Genomic DNA, 23,747 nt, shown 5'->3' with positions numbered 1-23,747 from the left:
CTGCCAGCCTTCAGGTATTCACACCCAGTCACAGTTGGCATCCTTTACCACTATCTTACACTAACTCTCTAGAGAGTGGGCACTCTGTAAATGTTAAGGACACTTCAGAAATAGCTGTGTTTAGTGAGTGCAGGCTCTGTGCTAAGTGCTTTACCTGGATTAGTTCAACTCCACAACATCCTGTGAGGTTAAGTACCATCATTATTCCCATTTTACATAAGAGAAAACAGGTTTAGAGAAGTTTGGGAACCTCCCCAAGGTCACAGAGCTAGTTAGTGGCATAGCTTCACTCACAAGCAACGTCTTGCCTGCTACACTCTCCCAGATGAGGCCAACAGCTCAGGAATGGATTGACAAGCAGGATGAGGACTAGAACAGCGTGGAGACCTATGACACCTGCCCCTCAGAGCCAGATACTCAAGAGTTCAGAACCTCAGGCACAGAACAGGCTAACTCACAACTGGGGCCAGAAAAAGACCAGCCCAGTAATAGTGACCCAGAATCACCAGGACTGGGAATATCACAATGGCAGCCCAACCCTGACCTCACACCCCTCATCTCTAGGGACTCAGGAGCTGGTTGTACAAGCGGCTCAAAGTTCTTGACGGTGGAGAACAGACTTCCAGGGATCCCAAAGCGATGATACCATGGAAGGGTTAATTCTGAGTTTGGACTGCCAGGGCTGGACTCCATAGTAGCCAGAGAGGGTTAAGCGCTCCGAGGCCCTCTCGCAGAGGCGGGGCCTTGGGGCGGTGGCGGAGGTGAGGGCGGCCAGGGACGGTGCCCCGAGGTTAACTGCTCGGGATTGGGCTCTGCGCACTACCTGCCTTTCCAGAGCCACCACCCAGCTGACAGTAACTGCCCCCGAGGGACCCCCGAGGGGGCGTGGTCTCGGGACAGGACGCGACCTGGAACGGCGCCGAGAGGGTTAACCGCTCCGCAGGGCCTGGGGGCGTGGCCTAGGGCGGGGCGAGCCCTGGGGGCGGTGCTGGAGGCGGAAGCGGCAGGCGGTCTGAGGCTAGCTCGCCTCAGCGACTTTCGGCTGGGCTCCTCCGGAGGCCCGACGACCTCCCGGCACTGGAAGCCAGGCGAGGTTCGGGGGCTGGTGACAAGGGCACCGGGGGGTGGGGCGCGAGGGGGACGGTCCCTGGACAGGCCCAAAGGCGGCGAACTCGCGAGTCTCGGGAGACCGGGACAGGTGGGTGCGGGCAAGGTGATGATGGGTTTAGGAGCCTGAGGGGAGCGAAGAGGGAGGAGCAAGGCGGTGAGCAAACCTGGGGGAAAGGATGGGGCATCTGAGTGAGGAGTCCCCGCCAGGATCCCTCGCTTGACTCTCTTCTCTCCCGCGTCCTCTCTAGGTCGATCCCAAACAGGAGCTCAACTTTCAGAAGAGGAGACGCCAGCAAGACTCTTTCGGGGAATCCTCCCGCTCCTCACCTCCATGGGCCAGACGGCCTTGGCAGGGGGCAGCAGCAGCACCTCCACCCCTCAGGCCCTGTGCCCTGACCTCTCTTGTCCCGAGGGCTTGGAGGAGCTGCTTTCTGCTCCCCCTCCTGATCTGGGGGCCCAGCGACGCCACGGCTGGAATCCCAAGGACTGCTCAGAGAACATCGAGGTCAAGGAAGGGGGGTTGTGCTTTGAACGGAGGCCCGTGGCCCAGAGCACTGATGGGGCCCGGGGTAAGAGGGGTTACTCGAGGGGTCTGCACGCTTGGGAGATCACCTGGCCCCCTGAGCAGAGGGGCACCCACGCCGTGGTGGGCGTGGCCACGGCCCTCGCCCCGCTGCAGGCTGACCACTATGCGGCGCTGCTGGGCAGCAACAGCGAGTCGTGGGGCTGGGACATTGGGCGGGGGAAGCTGTACCATCAGAGCAAGGGGCCTGGCGCCCCCCAGTATCCAGCCGGACCTCAGGGTGAGCAGCTGGAGGTGCCAGAGAGGCTGCTGGTGATTCTGGACATGGAGGAGGGAACTCTGGGCTACGCTATTGGGGGCACCTACTTGGGTCCCGCCTTCCACGGACTGAAGGGCCGGACTCTCTATCCAGCAGTAAGCGCCGTCTGGGGCCAGTGCCAGGTCCGCATCAGCTACCTGGGCGAAAGGAGAGGTGAGCCCTGGAGCAGGTGTGGGGAGAGTGTTCTGCCCCTGGTGGCTGTAGTTTGGAATGGAAACTCAATGCCTTACAGGAGCAGTGGGAACCGGCCTTCATCTGACTGGTCTCCTACCCCTATTCAGTGCCAGGAATGGCGAAGGGCCTTCACAGCTGTTACCTAATTTAATTTTTCTAACAGCCATGGAGTTAAAAGTAAGACTTGGGAAGGCAGCTTGCTAGTAAGTGGTGACCCCTCAGAATGGAGAGAAGCATGCCACAGGGATTAGGGCTTCACCGGAGAGATCAGCCCCTGCAGCAAGAGGTGCCAAGGGTTAAGTGTGTACTGGTCTAGGTGTGCAAGTCCCAAAGCAATAGGACTGGCAGTGCCAGGCACCCAGGTTGTGTGCCAGACTGACTGGCCTCTGACTCTCTAGAATGCATGGCTGCCTCCTTCCTCAGTCAAACCCCAGAGGGAGCCATTGAGGCCCCCCAGCAACAGGCAGGAGAGCAGTGAAGGAGGCAGGGCCTTGGGAGAACTGATGGAGCCAGGCCTTGGGGCTGACCGGACTTAACTGTTCTCTGCAGTTGCAAAGTCTTCAGCAGAGGGTGGCTGCTGTTGGAGAGTGGAGGGCCCTTCATCTCCTCAGCCCCAGCTTCAAGGCCTCTCTGGAATGGAAGCCTGGGCTAGCTCCACTGCTGTTGGAGCCACCTTGGCCTGTTGCTTAGAGGGCCTTCGAGCATCACCCCAGCTCTGACTGGGGATGTGTGAAATCCGTGGTGCCTCCCCCTGCCCCAAGAGCAGATGCAGAACTTCAGGGTGCCTTAGATCACCCTCTCAACCAAGGTGGGAGCAGACTTGCAGCAGGAAAGCAGGTGGGGGCCTGTGGTTTGAGGATGTCTGGCTGGTGGACACACCCCCTACTTACCTTCCCCTCTTCTCTCTCCCAGCGGAGCCACACTCCCTTCTGCACCTGAGCCGCCTATGTGTGCGCCGCGCCCTGGGGGATACCCGGCTTGGCCATGTATCTGCTCTGCCCTTGCCCCCTGCCATGAAGCGCTACCTGCTCTACCAATGACCCCTGTGACACCAGTTTGCACTGGGGCCTGGACCCCACCCCTCTTGGGGGCTGGAGCAGGGAGGAGTCACTGCTGGCCGAGACCAGCTACCCAAACTAAAGCCAGTGAGGCTGGGCTCCACCCCAACCCCAGTTCTGGGGAGCACAGCAGCCCCAGGGCCACCCAGAGGGGGATGGGAGGGGGCTGGTATTCAAGGCTGTGGCAGCCTGGGATGCAAGACACGTTTGCAAGTAAAAATAGTAAGAAAAGTGCTGCTGTAGAAACCTGTCTGTGGTATTATTTTGCACAAGGGTCCCTTGGCTGCCTCCAAAAGGAAAAAGGTGATCTGGCAAGTTCGGTGAAGAAGGACACACCACAAGGCTCAGTGCCAAGTGTTTATTTCCCCCACACGTGGGACTGCTCACAGACAACACACAGGCGTTGGCACCGTGGGAAGGAGCAGCACCCTGGCCTCAGCGGAGGACAGGGCTTTCTCTCAGCCCTTGGCCTCATGGCGCGAGATGGGACAGGATTGTTTCTCTCTCCTGCTTTCACTGGGGACTGAGGGGACCCACGAGCGAACCACCTCTCCCACATCCCAGCCTAGGAGAAGCCACCTTGTTGACAGGTTTAGTTCCAACTGGTACAGTAAGTGGAGGCAGGATTGGCCTGGTCCCAACCATTAACAGGGTAGGGTGTAAATGGTAAAGGAAGAGGTACACTTTGGATTAGGCCACGAAAGGGGGCAGGTGACACCATCAGAAGCATGTGTGGGGGTGGGGGGGGGCGGCACAGTTACATTGGGCTTCTGAGCTACCTAGTCCCTGGCTCAGCAGGAAGGGTAAGGGAGATCTGGGCGGGGTTTATTGTTTGGCATTGATGATGTCCACGAATTCGGGCTTGAGGGAAGCACCACCCACAAGGAAGCCATCTACGTCAGGCTGGCTGGCCAGCTCCTTGCAGGTTGCCCCAGTCACAGAACCTGAGGAGGGAGAGAGGGGTGGTCAGGGATGGGATGGGGATACTCCATCCCCACCCCAGGTCTAGTTCTCAGCTCCCCACTGACCTGAGGCTGGAGCCAAACCCACTTACCCCCATAAATGATGCGGGTGCTCTGAGCCACTGCATCAGAGACATTGGACTTAAGCCATCCCCGGAGCTTTTCATGTACTTCCTGGGCCTAGAAGAAGAAGCAAGACTAAGACTTTCACTCAAAGGGGAAAAAAACCCTGAGCACCAGTGGAAAGAGGCAGTGTGGTTTGGGGGCAACAACCCTGGAATCTGAGATAGAACACTAGGGCTTCCATCCCACCCAGGCGCTGGAACAGGTGTCCTTGGACAAGTCACTCTCTGTTCTCCTGTCTTTTAAATGAGGAGTTGGCCCAGATGGTCTCTGTGGCCGTCCAGTCTACCAAGGTAGGGAAGAATGAGGGCAGGGCTCCTGGGCTTGGTTACCTGTTGGGGTGTTGCAGTCTTCCCGGTACCGATGGCCCACACAGGCTCATAGGCCAGGACAACCTTGTTCCAGTCTTTCACGTTATCTGTGGGGCAGAGATCATGGGGTGTCAGGGTGAAAAGGAAGGAGGCATGCAGCTGTTCCCCAGGGAATGAGACCGATGGTGACCTACTGTCCCCTGGTGGCTGTTAAAGGAACTCCTCGTGGCATCTATACCATGAGGGGCAGGAGCAGAAGGGATAAGAAGGATACAAGGGTTCTCACCCTCCCCTTTCTGCATCAGCATGAGGATGGGCTGCAGGGATTCTGACCCCACCCTCTGTGTCTCTGTAGCCAAGGCTAGGCTCAAAGGTCCCTTTCTCCAGAGATACCTGCGATGACCTTGGTTTGCTCGAAAACGACCTTCTCAGTGATGCCAGCTTCCCTCTCATCTAGCTTCTCCCCAATGCAGGCGATGACTCCAAGTCCCTCCGCCAGGGCGTGGGCCACCTTCTGCCCAATCAGCTGTTGAGGAACAGACTTGGTGAGACACCTCTCGAGGAATAAGCCATCTCTTATCTCCTCCCCTGGTTACTAACCTCATCTGACTCCCCAAAGACATGCCTTCTCTCCGAGTGCCCCAGAACTACCCACGTGGCTCCGCAGTCTTTGATCATGCCAGGGCTAGAGGAAGAGACAAAGCCATGGTTCAGCAGTGAGCCCACCCTGTGGCTTCCCCTCCATAAGGACAGTGAAGACTGGGTCCCCCACCCACCCCTCTCCCACCTGCATCTCACCTGATCTCCCCAGTAAAGGCCCCATTAGGCACTTTGTAGCAGTTCTGCGCAGCCACAGCAATCTTGGGATCTAGCTTCTGCCGGGCAAAGTCAATATAGGCGGTGGGGGGTGCGCAAACCACCTCTGAGGATGAGACGGTGACAGAAAGGGATGAGATCACAAGGAAGCCTTCATTCTCCAGACCCCACCCATTGCTGGGAGTTCTGCTTTCCTCTCCTCTTCATCCCAGCAAGATAATCTTTGTCCACTTTGCAGTCCGGGCTGGGCCAGGATTCAACTCCTTGGGCCTTCCAGGTACTCCTGAGAGGCCACGGCACTTGCCCTGCCCTCTGCTCTTTTAACAGCTGTGGCTCTGATTTCCCCGAACTATTCTGGGCCTGAGCACCACCTAGACTCAGCACTCTCTGGGGGCCAACCCCGCCTCCCTTCTAAAATAGCACATCCCCACCTTCCCCGGGCCAGGCGAGGATTCTGAGCAAAAGCAGAAGGGGCCAACTCCTGAGATTTGTACTGGGGTCTTTGCGGGAATAAACCGGAAGGGGGTGCCTCTTGATCAGGCCGGGGTTCTGTGCCTTAGGTGGGTCGGAGGGGAAGGACTGAGGATGGCACTCTGCCCGTGGGTGGCAGCGAGTCGACTGGCTCATAGAGGCCTTGCGCTTTCCCGTCTCCAGACTGGAGAAAGCTGTAGGATCGTTACTCATTCCCAAAAGGCTCAGCCCGTTTGGCACCTGCTCAGTCCCTTCTGTGGAAGGCAGGAGTCACGCAGGCTGCCGAGGGGAAAGGATCAGAGCCGTTAGCGCAGGAGACCAAAGCCATTCGGTGAGGGAGCCGGCCCGCCGGGCCCGGCGCGGGGAGGAGTCTCGGGCTACGTGCGGTGGCGCACGGAGCCCGCGCCGAGGGGGCCGCTGAAGCCCGCACGCAGCCTCCTCCCCCAAGCTCCTCGGCTGCCGCCACCTCTCCTGATCGCCCGCAGGGCCTGGGCCCCGCTTCCACCCTCGGCTTCCGGCGGGTACAGGCCCCGTCTGCGCCCGGGACCACCTTTCTCCCGATGATCCACAGTCGGAGGGCGCAGGGAGATGTGGCTCCGCCCTTCCCCGTCGACACACCCCCGGTCCTGAGGTCGCGGGGCCAAGGCGCGGAGCCCAACAGCCCTGGTCCCAGCCCTGCACGCAGGTCCACGCGGACACCGGCCGAGACAGCTCGGGAGAGGGCACCGCCCAGCCCAACCTCCCACCCGGCCCTCTCCGGCCAGGGCTCACCGGTGTCTGCCGGCACCTTGGCCGCGTTCAGCGTGTTGATGAGCTCCCCCAGATTGTTCTTCCGCCCATTCATCTTCCAGTTCCCCCCCACGAAGAACTTCCTGGACGGCGCCATGGCGCTGGAGCCAGCACACTGAAGGTCAGGAGCAGCGCGCAGCCGCTGCCACTGGCCGCTTATATAGAGCGCGGAGAGGCAGAACCCCGCCCCGCCCGCGTCCTCGGCCATGGCTGGGCCGCCCCGCGGAAGCCCGGCCCGCCGCCCCGCCCGCCGCCCCGCCCGCCGCCGGCGTTGCGAGGTTCTGACGTTACCCCCTTTCTTGTAGCGACGTTCCAGGGGAGTCAGGCTCAGTCGCTGCAGACTCAGTTGCTTGACTTTGGGGAGGCGAGAACTGTGCGCTGGCTGCCAGCCCGACCACTCCACTTCCAGACTTGGCCTGAGCCCTGAGGGCATCTTTCCAACTCCGGGAAAAGGAACCCCCTTCCCCCATCGGAGTAGCGAAGTCCCTGACTGCTGATCAGGCACCTCTGACCATCCCAGGGCCAGCCGAGCCCCACAGTAACTGACTGCGCAAGTAACAGGGTTCAGCGGGGCGGGGGCGGGGGGAACGGCCCATGTTGGCTAGAAACTGCAGGTAAGATAGGCAGTTGAGAAGTCTGCCCCCCACCCCGGTATCCCACTCTGACCAAGGCCTGAGGGAGGACTGCAGGGCCTGGGGCCCGGGGCTCCCTAACCACTGAGGACATTTGGGAATTACCTACTTGGGCCCCCTCTCGTGCGATGGCTGGAAGGAAGGGCTCTTTAAACCCATCTTTGGTCTGTCACCCCCACTTCACTTCCCCTCATCTGACTGCCTGCCCCCCATCCCCCGTGCTCTCTTCACTCAGCCCAGTTTCCCAAGAACTGCCTCCAAGGGGGCGCTGAGGGGCAGAGGGGCAGAGGGGCAGAGGGGCAGGGCCAGGTGTTTTTAGATACTGGCCCTCCTGCTAGCCCCAGGAGGACAGCCTCCCCCAAAGTATCAGACAGGACACGACTTAGCCATGGTACCTTTATTCACATCCTGTATTTTGGCATTTTCCAGAGGACCGGGGTGAGACAGGGTGGGGGAAAGACTGAGGCAGGAGGGCAAAGGGGGTCCCCATTTCCCTCATATCCCTCCGTGCCCAACCACACGGGGAGCAAACACAAAGAGGGAGGGGAGGCACAGACGCCCCCTCCTGTGGAAGAGGCTGCAAGAAGCTACACCCACGCCACACACACAAACAAGCCCGCTCGACGCTGGGCCGGCGGGATCACAGAGAAGCAGAGCGCTGTGGGGTCAAGGGCAGGAAAGCAACAATCTCCTCACAGGTGGCCGGTCCCTCCCATCCCCTTCCTGCTCCAACCCCAAAGTATCCCACGGCTTTGCTTGGCCATTCTCCTAGGGCCTCTAGCTGCTTTCTTTCTGCTGGAGGCAAAAAGAAAAAAGGGTACAGAGCAGGGGGGCTGCCGCCCACCCCTCAGCCCCACCCCCCACGCCCGGTGGTCTGTCCCCTGCCCTCAGTGGTCTGGACTCCAGGCAGGCTCTTAGCTGGCCACTCTCTGGTAGAAGTAGATGTAGCCCAGGTCCTTGGGCGGCTTCTCAGAGGCACACACTTTCTGGTCGTTGTAGATCACCCATCTAGGGGAGGGGTCGGGGGAGAGGATGAACCACCCAGGCCTTCCAAGCTGCATCAACCCGGTCTGCGCCACCCCTGGAGTTGATCCTGGTGATTCTTGGGCAAAGGCTCCCCACATACTCTGCCTGGGCCCCCAAACCTACAGTCCGGCTGCCACCTGCCTGAAGGGAGCATCCCAACCTCATAGGGTCATTCCTACTCTACTCGGGGTCTTCAGACCCCGTGGTATCTTTACCACCCACTCCCGCTGGGTAGGGGCTGGCAAACTGTGTCAAGGGCCAGACGGGAGCTATTTAGATTTTGCAGGCCACCTGGTCTCTGACACAACTACTCAACTTTCCTGATGCAGCGTGAAAAGAGCCACAGACAATACATAAATGAGTTAAGTGTGGCCACGCTCTTAAAAACTTTATTTACTAAAGCAAGTGGCTGGATTCAGCCCTTGGGCCCTAGTCTGCTGCTCCTTGCTGGCAGGCTTTCTGTCAATTTCTGGTGAATCTGTGCCCCGTCAGGCAGTCTTTTACCTTCCCCCACAAAGATTCTGGGGACTTCCAGGATGTCCCTACCCATCCCCACCCACCCCGCACTCAAAATGCACGTGCCGGCCCCTCACCTGCCTTCCTTCTTGATGTGGCAGACATAGTGACCACACATGGTCGAGGTGCCCATGTGACTGATGAAGGCAAAGAGCTGATACTCTAGGGAGGGGAGAGACAGCAGAGAAGGCAGCGAGGGAAATATATCTAACAGCCCGAGCTCAGGACGTGACTTCTCAGCCTGTGGGGCGTGTAATGAGCCAAAGTCTATCTCAGCCTCCCAGGATCCCACCTTCAGGAGTCACGTCAGTAGAAAGAACGTTCTGACCCCTATGCACCCCCGTCACCCACAGGGGAAGCAGAGCTGCCTTGGGATGAGGACCTGGTGTAGCCGACTGGTTAGATTCCACCAGGCCTGTCCTGTTTCCCCAGGACACTCACTTCCAGGACCATCCCGGACTTTAGGGCCCACTGGTATGGATTCAGAGATGGAGTCGGCAGCTGAGCGGCCCTCTGAGATGTCCATGGCAGCTTCTGCATCCAGGTCATCAATGTGACTGAAGATCCAGTCCACGGCTCGTTCTAAACTGTTGTTCTGGGGGAGGAGGGAAGCGTTACTTTTACTAGCAAGCTTGGGGTGGAGAAAGCCCCAGTGGAGGCCTCAGCTTCCACGTCACAGCCACGAGAGTGGAGCCCCACACAGATCGGCCGCACCACGCGGGTGGTCACTGTTCTTGCCTGTAAGGGATGGAACCTCGCTGCCACCCACTCCTTCCCCAGGACCTGTCCTCCGCTGGGGGCAGCCCATACCGTGGCCCGCAGAGCTTTCAGGGCCTGGTCCCGGGAGAAGCCCATGGATACAATGGTGGCCACACAGTCCTCCGGTGGGGGGTCAGCCGCGGCGCTTGTGGAGCCAGGTCCGCTGGAGCCAGGCAGGATGAGGGGGTTTGCAAAATCTGCAGATGTGAAGGGGTTGAAGTGTTTGGGGGAGGATGGGGGCCCCCGTCCCACCCAGCTCCCCACCCCAGCTGACCTGGATCGTCCATGTGTGACATGACCCAGTTCATGGCAGCCTCGGCCCCGCTATTGCCCGTGTAGTAGACGGCTTTGCGGCAGGCGTCCATAGGGAAGCCCATCTCCACCAGCTGGATGATGACTGATTCATCTAACATGGGTGCTATTGGAAGAGAAGCAGGGGCAGGGAGTGGCCTCAGGCGTCTGAGGCCTGAGGCCACTCCCTGCCCCTCCTCCCTCCCACAGTCCAACCCCCGGCCCTCTCCCAACCACCCATTCAATGCACTTTTCTCCCAGGGCCTGGCACCTTATTCCAGAACTAGGATGACAACACAATGTGGGGCCTGCAGTACCCTAAAGGTACAGAACTGAGCCTAACGAGCCCCCAGGAAGCCCCTTCCTTGCTGGGTTTCACAGAACAGGCCATTTCTGGGGTCCGATCCCCCGCCCCCACCCCATGCAGGAACGAGGGTAATCAGCTGGTACTAGTGCCATGCACACAGTGTGGCTGGAGCGCTCTATCGGTCCTCACGTCCATCAAAAGAGGGCTGAGGAAATTTGAAAGGGAGGACAGGAGAAACACAAAGGACAGGGTCAAGGGGAGGCAGGCAGAGAAGACCCCCATCAGCAAGGGAAAGAGGCAGGCAGGAAGAAGAGTCACTAACATGTCGGAGAGGAGAAGTGAGGGGAGCAGAAGGAGTCTTCGTCTTCGTTGCCATAGAAACCAAGGCTACCTTTGGGCTCATCCGGAGTGACCAGGGGTGGGGCAATGTCGGGCAGCTCCTCCTCTCCAGGCTGCAGCCCTGTGCCCCTCAGCTGGGAGACGTCTAGCTCCTCGGGCATCTCAATGGACACATCTGCCGGTGGAACGGCAGAAGGAGGGTCACCTGGACAACTCCGTGAGGCCCTCCTGAGAAAAGCACTCTGGGAATCTCAAGCCCCTGCCCCCATCTTGTGCTGTAATAAGGAGCTGCTCCAAGCAGGACCCATCGCAGGGGTCTCATGTAGTAAAAATAATCACCGGCCTGGGGGGTCAGGAGACCTGGATTCCAGTTCTAGATCTACCACCACCGATCCACAAGCCAGGAAGTGGCCTGCGACTGTGCGACAGAACCAATGTATACTTCCATGGGGTCAACTTGTCTAGGACATGAACTTAATCCTGCAATTCGCCAAGTTGTTAGGGGCTCATGAGACTCGTGATAATAAATTGTTTCAAGACTATCAAAATGAAAACACCTTACCAATTATAGAAATAAAACTATGAAAATCACTTTTGGTTGTAAATAATAACTATAAAAATCAAAGAAGCCTTAATTTTTTTTAGTCAGTGCTTTTCAAACTAGACACATTTTTTTTCTACCTTAACAGAAGTACTGGAGATGGCCAAGCATGGTGCTCTACCACTGAGCTATGCCCCCCACTCCTGAAACTAGACACATTTTGACACATCTAAGGTAACATTTCCCCTCTCAGAGGAAAATTGGAGAAGCACTCGTTTAAGTATTAAGGCCTCCTTCTTTTTCTAGCACTTTCTGCTTTACCTCCCTCACTCATCCCAGCCCCCATACCCAGTTTCTTGGGCACCCAGTCTAGGCCGAAGGTGAACTTCTTGATCTGGATGACCAGGTAGTCAGGGAATGAGGCAAATCGCGTGGTCCTAGGGAAGAGAGAAAGTCCTGGCACCCAGAGAACATCTCCTGAAAGCCCCACCTGGGTTCAGCCTCTCATGGGTGGAAGACCTAAGAGCCCAGATGTCCCATATTCTTTTCCCGCCCTGGGCAGGCATCAGAGCCTCTGCAGACAAGGAGCAGCAGCAACAGCAGGGGGCGCTGTCCTACCGTCAGGAGGAGCAATGGGGCAGACGGTGAAATCCCTGAGACCAAATCACTCCTTCACATTTAAGCTCATGCCAACGATGGGCTTAAGTGAGGCCCTTTGCCGGAAATCTCAGCTCTGTCCACGACTGTTACTAAGGGCCTGTGCTCTGCTGGGACAGGGGGAGTAAACGGAGAGAGGCTGTACCAGAAAGTGGCCCTGACCCCCTGGGGAGGAGGGACTGGGCAGGACAAGGTGACACGTAGCAATCACCTGCATCCACTCCTGCTAGGGCTTCTTGGTTCCCTCAGGGCCAGAGTACCAGCCTCAACTGATACAAGCCTGAGATTCTGACCACAAAGGGACACGAGAATGCAAAAGAGGCCGACAGCATCTTCAGGGTTACCCTTACATAGGCCCGGACCCACAGGACTTACTTGACGGCTACGGACTTGGCCTGCAGGGCCGTGCTCCAGAAGTCGTCCACCTGCTCGGGGGCCCCGTAGGCCTCCAGGCAGGAGCTGAAGGGCACCTGGGCCCGAACCAGCTCTGGCAGTGGCAGCTTCTCCTCCTCAGCCTGCCGCTTCTTCTCCTCATATTCCAGAAGCTCCTCTGGTGGCAGAACCAGCAGGTGGAGCCTTCAGAGGGGGCTGCCTCTTTCCCTCCTTAACCTTGACCTACTGGCTCTGGGTCACGACCCCCTCAGCTCCTCCGCCTCCCCAGATCCACCTGACCCACACCCGGCTGTGATCCTGCCTCTCTCCCAACAGCTCTGCTGAGCAGGGCGGACTGGGCTCTGTTCCTGTGAGGCGCCCAGGCACTGCTCGCGGGCCTCAGACAGCAGCCCCGCGCGCCCAGGTCCCGCTGGCACCGCAGAGCACCCTACCTTTGTTCAGGGCCGCGTCCATGGGCACAGGCAGCTGCATGATGTAGTCCACGCGCTGGGTGTACTTCACCTTCTCCGTGGCCAGGCACTTGATCTTCTCCTCCACCAGGAAGCGGAACACTTCATTAGGATTTTCAGAGCTCCGGCAATTCCTCTATGGGAAAGACGTGGGGTTGGGAGCTCTGGGCAGCCAAGCCCTAGAATGGGGGCCTAAAAGAGTCACTGGGGGGTCAGGCAGAGGGGAGTGGAAGGGAGACGACCACGAAGAGGCAAAGGGATGCAGGAGCAGAGCGGAAGCCTTCCCTAATCACCCGCCCCCATCAAGTTCGGGCCCACTGCCGCCCTGTGGGAACGTGCCTGGACTTTCTTCACAAGCACTAAGCATCCTCCCAGCACTGTCTTCGGGAGTTCCCTTCCCTAGGCTGCAAGCCCATCAAGCGTAAGGCTCACGGCTTTGCTGCTCTCAGGGGAACCCCTACTCGCAGGAAAGGCTCAGGGTGTGAACACTGTTGGGTCACGGGCGAGTGGGGTGGGACAGAGGGAAGAATGGGGAGCAGGGAGAAGGGAGCGACTCCAACTGCAGGCCCACGGGAGGAGGGTGAAGAGCGCCCCCTGGCCCCTCTTCCCAGGCCTCACCTCCACCATGTTGATAAGGTGAAGGAAAAACTCTTGGGCATCCTGCTGCCGGTTGGTGGAGAACTCGGGGTGACCCTTGCCAATGAGGGTCTTGAACATCCGAGGGGCAATGCCATCTTGAACTTCCTAGGCAGAGCCAGGGCAGTGATTCAGCTGGGGCCCTAGAGGTCACCAAGTGGCCTTCCTGAGATATCTCCCAGACCTCAGTGGCCCCACGATTCCAGAGCCTGAAAGGGACAGGGGCCCAGACTCACCTTCTGTTCTGGCACCTGCTCTCCATCACCTGACTCTGGTGCTGGCTTGGAATACTCTCCCGAGAGAAGGCCGTGGCCCAGCTTGGCCCTGTGTTAACATCCAAGAAACCCATTCAGCTTCTGTCAACTAATGATCGTCCGACACCAATCTATGCCTTTTCCTCCCTAACTCAACCCCTGCTCCAAGCCCTCCTGACACAACTCCCTGAAATGTGAAAAACCTTAGATTCCCCAGGAGACCAACTCAGGGCAGAGAGCATGCTCAGAAGGCAATCATCTAGCTGGCCAGGGTCTAAACTGCTGCCCACAGGCTGCAGGGCTCTCAACAGCCTCTGTGCACAGGGCTGGCTACATACACCTGTGTGCTGAAGTCCTGGGTAGGGTCGGTTGGGGCATTCTGGAAGATCTTCTCCAGCTTATCCACGTACCTAAGAGCCAAGGGAAGGGTAGTTTGAGGGGTTTGGCCCAGGCTCAGAGGAAAGGGAAGGGAGCAATTATCTACTAGCTCAGTGAACAGGCCCCCTCCAAAGTGGGGAGGCACAGGGCTGAACCCTGCAGTCCGTTTCTTTCTGGCAAGCCCCTCCCTCCTCTTCCTCCACTTCCCAACTCGGTCAGCATGCAGTATACTCCAGGCTCCTCCCCAAGAGAGTCAAGGGAAGGCGAAGACAGCCCAGGAGGATAAATACAGTTCAGATTCTTCGAACAGAACTTGTTCTAAAACGTTCCAAGTTTTCACACGTGCATCACGCCTTCCAGATTAGACAGCAAACTCATTTATACTGAGAAGTTGCCTATCTTCTAATTTTGTGTCCCAAGCCCTCCCCTCTCCCCAAAGGCTCCGTGTCCACGTTAGGTGTTCATCTGATGTCACTGGCCTAAAATGAAGACCACCTGCTCACCCTTAATTCAGTCAGGAGGCCTCAGAGGGCCCTGGGATCTGGCAGTCAGCCCCCTCGGGGGGTTTGTGTGTGACCGGGTGGCAGTGGGACGGGTCTATAACCTGTTCCCCTCCCTGTGAACCAGGAACTACAGCTGGGCTAAAACAGAGGTCCTGAGGGCAGCCAAAGGAGGGGGCCTGGAGGCTGGCCGCTGGGAGGAGCCGGGGCCCTCGGGGACGGGGAGAGGGCAGCACTCACTTCCTCTGGAAGTCAGAGATGCTGAAGAGCACCTGGACCACCGAGTTGAGGTAGCAGCTGTTGCCCAGGTTCCGGATGCCCGTGTAGCCAGGCCCGAACAGGGGCTTCAGCGGTACCCCTGACTCCTGGATCAGCTCCCACTCGCCGATCCTCTGGTTCATATCGATCTCCAACTCTGTCATTGTCTTGTCCGTCTGCACGGGAAGAGGCACTTCAGACTGGCTGCAAAACGCAGCCCTGATCTTTTACGTTGATCTCTCACAGGGTAGAGGACGACAGCCAGCTGGAGCCCAGAGTTTGCTGAATTATGGACTCCAGGACTCTAGCAGGGGAGGCACACTGGATATCACCCAGTAGGAGTTCCAGAAGGCCACAGGCAATTGCCCCAGGGCCTGTCAAGCATCAGGCCTCTGCCTGAATGAGGGAATGAAACGAACGCTTGACTCCCTCCAGCTGAAGTGCTTCTCCATCCTGAAGTCACCCCTCTCACCCTCAGATCTCCACCCAAGCATCATTTCCTCAAGGACAATCCCTTGATCCCCTGCTGTAAACTGTTGCAGCGCCCCCTACAGTTTACAGTTATTCACGTATTTGCGTGAGCATGTGATTAACACCTGCCTCTCATCTAGAACATAAGCCTATGAGAGCAAGGACCACACCGGACCACATCCTGTCTTATTCATGGCGACTAGCACACAGTAGGTACTCAGTAGCATTCAATGAACAAATAAATGATTCTAGAAAGTTTCTCACAGGAAGCTCACATATCTGGGGCCTGGGATCACTGGCACTCCTCCCCAGCACCCTGCCTCAGCCTCGGGCAATGAAGGAGGGCCTGATGCGCAGGGATGAGAGAACTAGAGCAGAAGGGGTCTCACCTTCTGCATCTTCAGCATGTCGATACCAAAGTGGGACAGATGCTCGGCCAGGTTGGGGTCCAGGACCATGTCATCCTCGTCATATGAGTACACGTCTAATGCAGGAGGCAGGAGCAGTGTCAGAGGGGGTGGCTCAGGTCCGGCCTGGCCACCAACCCCACCCCTTGCCCTGCGGGGCCTCTGTGGAACAGAAGGACGAGCCCAGGGTCACCCTCTTTGCTCTGTTGAATGTCAGTGAGGACACAAGCCCTCTGGGACTGGCTGCCAGGGAAGATGGGGTGAAACAGGGTGAGGGTTGGGATTAAGTGTGACCCCACCCTGTGGGATGAGGTTCTACAGTGCAATGGGTTTGGAAGGATACACACTAATAGATAATGTCAGGGACCCCTGGGAAGGGGCCTGGGTTTGGGAAGTTAACTGCAGACAGGCTCATCTGCAACACTTTCACAGTTTATCGAGAGATGAACTCATGGGCTACTCGTGTCATATGAGATGAGTTAACGGTTAAGACCCAGGGATTTCTGCGTGGAGGCGGCTGGCGGAGGGGGGAGTACCAGCTCCATCGGGAGTGATGGTGCCCAGCTTGACAGCTAACGGGTAGCCCATCTCCCTGTAGTGCTCCACAGCGTGGTTGTTGCCCCCACTGCCGTCGAAGTAGCGCCGGCCACAGAGGATGGAGCCATCCGTCAGGTTGAGCCACAGGTTCTCCCTCATGTCACACTTGGAGCACTTCCAGCCGCTAACCCCGGGAGAAGAAAGTTAGCTGGAATACGGGTCAGGGTTTAGGGGAGTGGCGGAGAGAGGGCTCTGGGGGCCCCCGGCTGGTCCAAGACCTCTCTCTTCTCATTTCCTCTGGACATCCCCTTGCTTCATTCAGCTCCCCCGCGTCTCCCCATTCATCCTGCTTCCGACTCTCTCTCCCACCAGATCCCCCGGGAGGGTGGCCTCTTTGCCTTGCTCTGGGGTTGTGCCCCGAGGCAGAGGGGCCAGGCCTCACCAGGGAGGGATTCGAGCAGGGTTGTCCAGCTGCTTGAGGTTGAAGGCATGCTTAGACACCTGCCGTACTTCCCCGTCCCAGGCCTGCACCTCCTGCTTGCGAGAGGCCGAATCGGCTGACAGTAGGGCCTCTACCGCACTGGTCACCTGGGGGAAGCAGAGGGTCAGAGACAGGACCCAGCCCACAGCCCTGCACGCCCCTCTAGCCCCGTGGCCTTTAGCTTGCTCAGGGCTTGCCCAAGACGTGACTGCTCTGGCCCCCACCCCCCGGCCCTAGACTCTTCGGCAGGGTGGGCTGGTATTCATACCCGATCTCTCACGATGTCGGGCAGTCCCCCCAACCCATCCCGGGCTATTTCCAGATAATCTGGCAAAATGACGATTTTCACATCCTCATCATATTCAAACTTCTCCTCATTGAGGTTAAACCCGCCTTCAACACCTGGTGAGACAGGAAAGAAGAGGGGGAGTAGGCTGACCACCACAGGTCGGTGCCAGTCCTCTGACACAGCACTTCACCTTGGCCCCTCCAGGGCTCCAGGGCCCATCTTGCAGGGGGCTTTCCTAGCAGCTCTGAGAGCTCAGGGAGGAGCACAGGACAGCAGCAATGCTCACCGATAGCTAGCCGGGTGGGCTTCTTGCGGGGAGGGTCTCCAGTGCCGGCAGTCGCGTCTTCCTCTTTCTGCAATGAGGCAGGAAGGGCAAGGTCAGTCATGAGCACCAGGGAAGGGATGAACAAGGAGGGTGGATGGGATGCAGTGTGGTCAGCTCGGAAGAGAAAGGAGCTAAAAAACACACGCGTTGAGTTTTAATGACACCAAGAGAAAGAGGTGAGAGGGGGTAACTGAGACCTATGGGAGCTCAGAACAAAGGGGGAGCCCAGCGGGATGGGCCTGAAATGTCCCCAGGCCTCGCCTACCGGGCGCCGGGTCCGCCGCAGGTGCAGGTAGACTCGCTGGCCTGTCTTGTTGAAATGTCTCTCCACATACTGTTTCCCGAAGCCCAGGAACGTGTTCATGCAGATGTAGAGGCCACCCTCAGACTCCTGCAGGACAAGAGGCAAGGGAAAAAACACAGGGAGGATGAAGCCCGGCCAGGGGAAAGCAAGACCTGGGCTCAGAAACGGCTGGTTTCCAGAAGAAAGGTCTGTTCTTGAACAGTGTGTGGTTTCTGGCAAGTCATTTAGCCTTTTAGGACCTGGTACCAGGCTAAGATTCTGCCCACCCTCCCATGACTTTGATAACAAACAACAAGGACACCAGGCCTGAGCAACACCTATCCATCACCATTCCTCTTGCTCCTGGCTCCTTCTTTGGAGCCCTCCAGTCAACTGTAGAGAACTCTGTTTACCTCTCTCCTGGGGCCTAGAGATCCAGAAAATAAATGAGGATCAGCTACCATGGACTTGAAAAGACCTACATGTCGGACACTGAGCCTAAACCAGGGACACCATGACACACCCTACCTGATCTCCAAGATTCAGAAAACCTTCCAGACTGGCGGAGCAGAGATGCCGGCACCTAAACAGGACATCTAACCCCTGAGCTTGCCAGCAAACCCAGACTTTTTCTTTACCTCACTCTACCAGGCAGTTGAACCCTGGTCCACACTGGTCTCTTCCTTCCTCTCCTGCTGAAGCCTGGCTCCAGGGGACCAATGCCTTGCCTGGGGCTCCCAGCTGAACCAGGACCCAGTCTGGCAGGGATATTCTCCAGTCGCCACCCTAATGCCTCCCACCCTGACCAATAACCAAATCCCCACTGAAGCTCCATCAACCTCCAAACTCAAAGCCAACCCCTTTCTAGAACAATCTAGCAACACCTGCTGAGACAGCTAGAACACATACAACCCAGGAAGAAAACAGGGAAAGACAAGTGTCCACCGTAAATCACAGCTGAAGAAGGGAGTTGGGCTTCTCTTAAACCGAGCAAGTCTCCCAGTGCCTTTGTGACGAAAGTGATGGAGAAGGGAGAGGAGGAAATTGGAGACAAAAACAGTTTTCCCTCAGGTCCAAGCAACAACAGGCATCTTCTTCCTGGAATGAAAATCTCAGTGGCCTTGAAAAATTCTCTGCCATGAAATGAAAAATAGGACACCATAAGGCAGTTCTCGGTCCCATAGATTGCTCTGTACCACTCCCTAGAAGACTGTGGATGACAACGTTCATGAACAAATAGAGCATTTCTTATCAAAGAGGTCAAATAAGCGCTCTTTCTACCATAAACCCAATTTGAAGATACTCAAATACGCCAGAAGTTGGTTAGCAAAGTCAACCAATGGAGGTCTCTTGACTTGGGCGAGAGAAGGCAAGTGTAATAAAATGACAAAAACCCCATTTGGATTATTCAAGCCATTAAGGAGAGACAGGAGTGGAAAGAGGGAGCCACTGTAGGTAATTAAAAGAAGGGAGATTTCTTTTGATAATGTTGATAATTAAGGAAAAAACCCTTTCCCTCCTGAGAAAGACAAGGCTTCACCAAGCCATACACTTGATAAACTGGGAGGCATGGGGAGCTCTGCAGTGATTAAACTCCTCTGTTGGAAATAAAAAAATAAAAGATGCTGAATCCACCAAGGACTGGGAACCCTGGAGCTCTGCTCTGAGCAGTCCTCTTTTAGCTCTGCCAAAGCCAAGCTTTGGAGAAGCAGCACATTGTTTGAGGCCCAGATCCAAGACTAGCAAACAGAGCAAACCACAAATCACAGTGATGATCCTGAACTGGGCTTTAGATCATGCTGCTACACTCAGCACTGGCGATGCACTGATGAAGCCTTTCCACTCTGACTTGCAGTTTTCCCTGCCACGAGCTGGTCTGGCTGAACACCCACGGCAGGGCCCAGCAGCAGCTTGAGGGAGGGGTGGTGAGGGGGGCGGATCCCAACCAGGCAGCTGCCCTCTCAGTTCAGGCCCTGGCCTGGCCTTAGGCTGGTCTCTGCCCGAGGATGACACAGGAAGGCAGAAATGCAGGAAGGGAGGTACCGGGTGGAGCCTGCAAAACGTGAGGCATGGTGTGGGTGGCGGCTTTGTCTAACTAGTCAAGAGTGGGAGCGGGATGGGAAAAGGCCCTAAGAGTCCTCCACGAAGGAAACCATCTCTGAGGGAACACTTTCAAAAGGGTTCCCTCTGGCTGTGTGATGGGCAGGAGAAAGAGAGGGGGCTGCGGCCATAATTCACCTCAAAGGAGAAACGACTAGAGCTTTCTACCTCTTCTCTCTACCACCAGTGACCCACCTCCCCGCCCCCTGTCCATATTAACCACGGGTGGAGGCTCTCTAACTCGGCCTTTCTCAGAACCATCCTTCTTCGTGGCCACTTCAGGCTACCAGGCACCTGGGAACTGCAGTACCCGCCGCTCCTACCCCAACCGGGCCCAGAACAGCGGGGGGTCGCCCCATCACTCCCACACGAGACTACAAAACCCGGAGAGCCATGCGCGACAGGCAAAGCCAACTCCCAGCTTTCGCAGAGGTCCACGTGGGAGATGTAGTCCGGCGACCAGCGTGCTCCTCTAGCTCAGAACGGCGGTGAGGGGAGTGAGTGACTACAATCCCCACAGTGCTCCACGAGGCCGGGAGCGGGTGAGGCGGGCGCGGTGCCTTCTGGGGGCCGTAGTCACACGACAGCTCCCGCGAATTTAAAGCAACGGCAAGAGTAGCGTGGGAGACTACAAGTCCCATGGTGCACAGCAGGGAGGCGGTGGCCCAAGCCTTGCAGGCCCCGGCAGAATGACCAAGTCGATGGAAGGAAGTCGTGCTTGCTGCAGGCGTGGGGAATGGGCTTACCGGTGTGTCGAAGGAGAAGGCGCACTCGTCTTTGTGGACCCGGTCTCCAGCCTTGGGGACCCGAATCGTCGGTAAAACTGACAGCAGCGCCTCCTCACTCAGCTCCGCCATGACACCGGCAGCAGCTCCTCCACACACGGCGACTCCCACCGCTCCTAGTCCCCCACCCCCTTCCCCTCCGTCCAATGAGCGCTACTGGTTAGGCGCCTGCGCGGAAGGGAAGACGCGCGAGAACGGCAGTTGGACGCAGCCTACCCACTATGCTCCGCCCTCTGCCCGCCTCTTGACTAACGCCAGTGAAAAGCGCTTCTATTGCAATGGATGGTCGAAAGAACCAATCCCACTCCTCCAGGGCAGAGCGCACGTAGAGCAGCGAGGTGGGCCACACAGTTTTGACTGCTGGGACGCTGGGACCCCCTACAGCCCCTTCGCGTGCCTTCCACGGAAGCGCAGAGACTGACGATTGTTCAAACTAGTCAATCCCAGAAACTTCCCGGGGGCTCGTCCAATTGGAAATTAGAAGGGCAGTTGTACTCTTAGTATTTGAAAAGCGGCTGTCCAATGAGGCGAGGTTTGAGAGGGTTAGTGTCGAGTGATTGCTAACTGTCTACCAATAAAGATTACTATCTCGCCTGAGAAGAATCTTCATAACTCTGTCTCCAGCTGGATCTGTGCAGAATAACGTAATAATTCATGATTCTATTTTTTAATAAAATCATATGATAATGAAACTGAAAGTCTCAAAAGCGAAAACTGGCATTCCGCAAAAATCTCGCTACGGACAACTCGCAGCACCATATGGAACAAAAGTCCCGTGATGAAGGAGGCGTCTCCCTTGGGCCAGCCAAACCGCTGCCCACTGGCTCCACGCCCCCATGATGGACGTCCTCTCAGCCCAATGACTTCCTCCACTGGAGGCGGGTCTCACACAGCGGGCCTATAGCAGCCTGCGTCGGCTCAGCCAATGGGGCCAAGGCAGGGGCGTGGCGGGAAGTTTGAAACCGCCTAGGGAGCTGAGGATCGAGCTGCTTTGCACCCAAAGGTGGAATTGGGGCCCGGTAAGTGATTTGAATAAATTGGTGGATAAGTTCGAGGGCCGGGCAGGCCCGGAAGGAGCTGCCCTATCAGCTGTAATAGTCATTATCCCCACAGAGACCTCTGGCCCAGAGGCCAGGCGGTTCCTCAGCGGGGAACGGGGAAGATCGAGTGGTCTGGAGTCAGGCTGAACGTGGTCGCGGTAAGGGCTGAGACCTGAGTCACTTCTCACAGGCATCCCCTCCTCGCCCGGGCCGGGCCCTGCCCCGCCCCATCCTATTACTCCCGGTTGAGATGGGCTCAGCCAAGAGCGTCCCAGTCACTCCAGCGCGGCCGCCGCCGCACAACAAGCTTCTTTCTCGAGTGGCGGACCCCCGTTCACCCACCGCCGGCATCCTGCGCACTCCCATCCAGGTACTCCGGGCCGGGGTAGGGAAGGCAGCGGCACTGTCTGAATTCTTGGGCCTCTGCCTAACCTGACTGCCTTGATTCTGAAAGACCTCTCACTTCCCACCCTACCCTCACTCCCCTACTTTGAGGCCTTGTTTTTCACATTCTCAACCAGGGGAAGCAGGCTGGATGTCTGAGGGCTTTGGCAATTCCAGCCTGTAGTATCGGCCTGAGGTTAGGGACCTGGGAGGGAAGAGTCAGGGCCCAGACTTGTTCTAGCTTTTGGTTCTGACAGGTGGAGAGCTCTCCACAGCCAGACCAGCCAGCAGGAGAGAAGCTGGAGGATCTTAAGCAGACCCAGGACTCAGATCCCCGCTCTCCTACCCTTGGCATTGCACGGACACCTATGAAGACCAGCAGCGGAGGTAAGTGTTGGGCTCAGGTTATTCTGCTCAGGCCGTCACCTAGCACCCTTAGGTGGGGTCAAATGAAGCTATCCTCTCAGGGCACCACTTTAAAGGGGGCTCCATCCTCCTGCTTTGGACCTGTGTCACTCTTTTCTCAACATTTTGCTCTCTCTCGCCTTGCCTTCTCTCTTCCCAGTCCCTCACCCACGAGGGCATGACTCCTAAGGCTCGTATATCTTTTCCTCCTTGCTGAATGATTTGTATCAGAGGGTCACTGTCTCACTTCATTTCTCCCCCGCTAGAGCCACCAAGCCCCCTGGTGAAACAGCTGAGCGACGTATTTGAGACCGAAGACCCCAGATCAGATCTTCCCCCAGAGCCTATTCTGCCCCTGGAGACACCTCCGTCTTCTCAACTGGACTTGCCTTTGGACAGCCAGTTTTCCCTTGAGAATCAGATGTCACCTTGGAGTCAGACTGAGCTCCCTTCCAAGCAGGTGTTTTCCAAGGAGGAAACAGGACAGTCTTCAGGAACCCCAGTGGGCAGCCAGGGCTCAGACAAGCCCTTGAGAGACCCTGAGACACCTCGATCTCCAGGTACAGAATCTAAGAGCAAGGTATGGGGAAGAGAAATTGGGCTAACACTCTGGGATAATGTCCCTGGATGAATGGAGGAGGAATAAACTATAAGCCCCTAATCTTGGCTCCTTGTTTTAACTCCGTCCCAACCCTAGGTTCCATGCGCAGCAGGTGGAAACCAAACAGCAAGGTACTAGGAAGATCTCCTCTCACCATCCTGCAGGATGACAACTCCCCCGGGACTCTGACACCACGGCAGGTAAAGGGACACAGGGTGAAAGCTGTTACTAGGAAATCCAACGGAAAGGTGGGAGGCCCTTTCCCCGACTCTTCCCTCCCCTGAACAACCTCCCTCCCTCAACTTGCACATTGCCTTTTGCAGAGTAAGCGGCCTTCTCCCCTGAGTGAAAACGTTAAGGAACTAAAAGGAGGGGCTGTTCTGGGAACTGGACGACTTCCAAAAACTGGAGGAAGAGCATGGGAGCAAGGCCAGGGCCAGGACAAGGAAAATCGGCACTTTCCTTTGGTGGAGAACTAGGCCGTGCGTGGCCCCAGTACTGGGTTCACCAGGGGCTGAGTGACACTCTGTGCCTCTCATCCCTTCTCTCCCTGGGAGACTGGAAAGGCTCGTTTTCCTCAGCCCCTCCTAAACTACCAACTCTGGGACTCAGAGCCTCCTTGGCTTTCTTTGTGTTTTATATGTTTCTGTATATTAAAGGAAGTGATTTTAAATGATGTTTTTAAGTATTATACCTAAACCTTGTGCTGGGTCTTCTGCATGGAGAAAGACAGTCTGGAGAGGGAGGGTGTTGTGCTCCCTGGCCTGAGTGTCCCCCGCACTGATACCTCTAAGCCTCTTTTACGTACCTCCCTTAAATCCTGTTGTTCCCCAAGGCACTGTCCTTGACTCTTTCCTTTCTCTCCCTGGGTGTTCACTTCTAGGACTTTAGCTGTCACTCATCTGTATTCTGGTAACGTCCAGGTCTCTCTGCCTAAGCCTGACCTTTATCCAGCTGCCCCACAGGCGCTTCAAAGTCAGCTTGTTTAAAGTTGAATTTGTGATCTCCCCAGAGTTATTCCTCCTCCCCCATCCTCCATCCCTGTGA

At 57.1% G+C, this 23,747-nt stretch overlaps 4 protein-coding genes across 8 annotated transcripts; 2 read left to right on the top strand and 2 right to left on the bottom strand.

Moving 5' to 3' along the window:
- Nucleotides 1-935: 935 nt before the first annotated feature.
- On the top strand, nt 936-3,418 carry SPSB2 (splA/ryanodine receptor domain and SOCS box containing 2). Of its 3 annotated transcripts, none has more exons than XM_074357650.1 (3): nt 936-1,093; nt 1,359-2,105; nt 3,039-3,418. In XM_074357650.1, exons 2-3 carry the CDS (start codon nt 1,442-1,444, stop codon nt 3,164-3,166), a joined length of 792 nt encoding a protein of 263 aa, XP_074213751.1. In that variant the 5' UTR covers nt 936-1,093; nt 1,359-1,441; the 3' UTR covers nt 3,167-3,418. The 3 variants fall into 3 exon arrangements, with proteins under 3 accessions (XP_074213751.1, XP_045374616.1, XP_010955999.1); XM_045518660.2 differs by having other exon boundaries at nt 951-1,088; XM_010957697.3 differs by having other exon boundaries at nt 1,042-1,198.
- Nucleotides 3,419-3,528: 110 nt separating this feature from the next.
- On the bottom strand, nt 3,529-6,879 carry TPI1 (triosephosphate isomerase 1). Its single transcript, XM_045518661.2, has 7 exons — nt 6,639-6,879; nt 5,379-5,502; nt 5,181-5,265; nt 4,974-5,106; nt 4,602-4,687; nt 4,239-4,326; nt 3,529-4,128 (listed from the first exon to the last, which is right to left on the bottom strand). The coding sequence occupies exons 1-7, from the start codon at nt 6,862-6,864 to the stop codon at nt 4,010-4,012; spliced, it is 861 nt and encodes a 286-aa protein (XP_045374617.2). The 5' UTR covers nt 6,865-6,879; the 3' UTR covers nt 3,529-4,009.
- A 791-nt stretch (nt 6,880-7,670) lies between these two features.
- On the bottom strand, nt 7,671-20,404 carry USP5 (ubiquitin specific peptidase 5). 2 transcript variants are annotated; one of them, XM_074357642.1, is made up of 20 exons: nt 20,232-20,404; nt 17,368-17,493; nt 17,064-17,130; nt 16,757-16,890; nt 16,450-16,595; nt 16,007-16,191; nt 15,453-15,547; nt 14,575-14,768; nt 13,795-13,866; nt 13,439-13,526; nt 13,185-13,310; nt 12,549-12,702; nt 12,100-12,274; nt 11,416-11,504; nt 10,510-10,701; nt 9,864-10,007; nt 9,641-9,786; nt 9,272-9,425; nt 8,908-8,992; nt 7,671-8,296 (listed from the first exon to the last, which is right to left on the bottom strand). In XM_074357642.1, exons 1-20 carry the CDS (start codon nt 20,340-20,342, stop codon nt 8,203-8,205), a joined length of 2,577 nt encoding a protein of 858 aa, XP_074213743.1. In that variant the 5' UTR covers nt 20,343-20,404; the 3' UTR covers nt 7,671-8,202. The 2 variants fall into 2 exon arrangements, with proteins under 2 accessions (XP_074213743.1, XP_074213744.1); XM_074357643.1 differs by having other exon boundaries at nt 10,579-10,701.
- Nucleotides 20,405-21,137: 733 nt separating this feature from the next.
- Nucleotides 21,138-23,373, top strand: CDCA3 (cell division cycle associated 3). 2 transcript variants are annotated; one of them, XM_045518665.2, is made up of 6 exons: nt 21,138-21,289; nt 21,384-21,680; nt 21,952-22,081; nt 22,366-22,659; nt 22,797-22,900; nt 23,024-23,373. In XM_045518665.2, exons 2-6 carry the CDS (start codon nt 21,561-21,563, stop codon nt 23,177-23,179), a joined length of 804 nt encoding a protein of 267 aa, XP_045374621.1. In that variant the 5' UTR covers nt 21,138-21,289; nt 21,384-21,560; the 3' UTR covers nt 23,180-23,373. The 2 variants fall into 2 exon arrangements, with proteins under 2 accessions (XP_045374621.1, XP_010956002.1); XM_010957700.3 differs by having other exon boundaries at nt 21,139-21,289; nt 21,501-21,680.
- The last annotated feature ends 374 nt before the right edge of the window (nt 23,374-23,747 follow it).

The sequence above is a fragment of the Camelus bactrianus genome, chromosome 34 (assembly GCF_048773025.1).
Source record: "Camelus bactrianus isolate YW-2024 breed Bactrian camel chromosome 34, ASM4877302v1, whole genome shotgun sequence".
Classification (NCBI taxonomy): Eukaryota; Metazoa; Chordata; class Mammalia; order Artiodactyla; family Camelidae; genus Camelus; species Camelus bactrianus.
The sequence above is the reverse complement of the archived record's forward strand: the minus strand, read 5'-3'. Positions and strand labels throughout refer to the sequence as shown.

What these genes read in the sequence shown, in the direction of transcription:
- SPSB2 (XM_074357650.1), top strand. Translation starts at nt 1,442, where the DNA reads ATGGGCCAGACGGCCTTGGCAGGGGGCAGCAGCAGCACCTCCACCCCT. An exon ending in CTACCTGGGCGAAAGGAGAG is followed by an intron (nt 2,106 to 3,038) that starts GTGAGCCCTGGA and finishes TCTCTCTCCCAG; the next exon opens with CGGAGCCACACTCCCTTCTG.
- TPI1 (XM_045518661.2), bottom strand. Translation starts at nt 6,864, where the DNA reads ATGGCCGAGGACGCGGGCGGGGCGGGGTTCTGCCTCTCCGCGCTCTAT. An exon ending in TCTTTGGGGAGTCAGATGAG is followed by an intron (nt 5,107 to 5,180) that starts GTTAGTAACCAG and finishes GTTCCTCAACAG; the next exon opens with CTGATTGGGCAGAAGGTGGC. An exon ending in AGACTGCAACACCCCAACAG is followed by an intron (nt 4,327 to 4,601) that starts GTAACCAAGCCC and finishes TTCTTCTTCTAG; the next exon opens with GCCCAGGAAGTACATGAAAA.
- USP5 (XM_074357642.1), bottom strand. Translation starts at nt 20,342, where the DNA reads ATGGCGGAGCTGAGTGAGGAGGCGCTGCTGTCAGTTTTACCGACGATT. An exon ending in CTGGGTGCCCAAGAAACTGG is followed by an intron (nt 10,702 to 11,415) that starts GTATGGGGGCTG and finishes TTCCACCGGCAG; the next exon opens with ATGTGTCCATTGAGATGCCC. An exon ending in AGTCCGGGATGGTCCTGGAA is followed by an intron (nt 8,993 to 9,271) that starts GTGAGTGTCCTG and finishes TCCCCTCCCTAG; the next exon opens with AGTATCAGCTCTTTGCCTTC.
- CDCA3 (XM_045518665.2), top strand. Translation starts at nt 21,561, where the DNA reads ATGGGCTCAGCCAAGAGCGTCCCAGTCACTCCAGCGCGGCCGCCGCCG. An exon ending in TGAGACACCTCGATCTCCAG is followed by an intron (nt 22,660 to 22,796) that starts GTACAGAATCTA and finishes TCCCAACCCTAG; the next exon opens with GTTCCATGCGCAGCAGGTGG. An exon ending in GGACTCTGACACCACGGCAG is followed by an intron (nt 22,901 to 23,023) that starts GTAAAGGGACAC and finishes TGCCTTTTGCAG; the next exon opens with AGTAAGCGGCCTTCTCCCCT.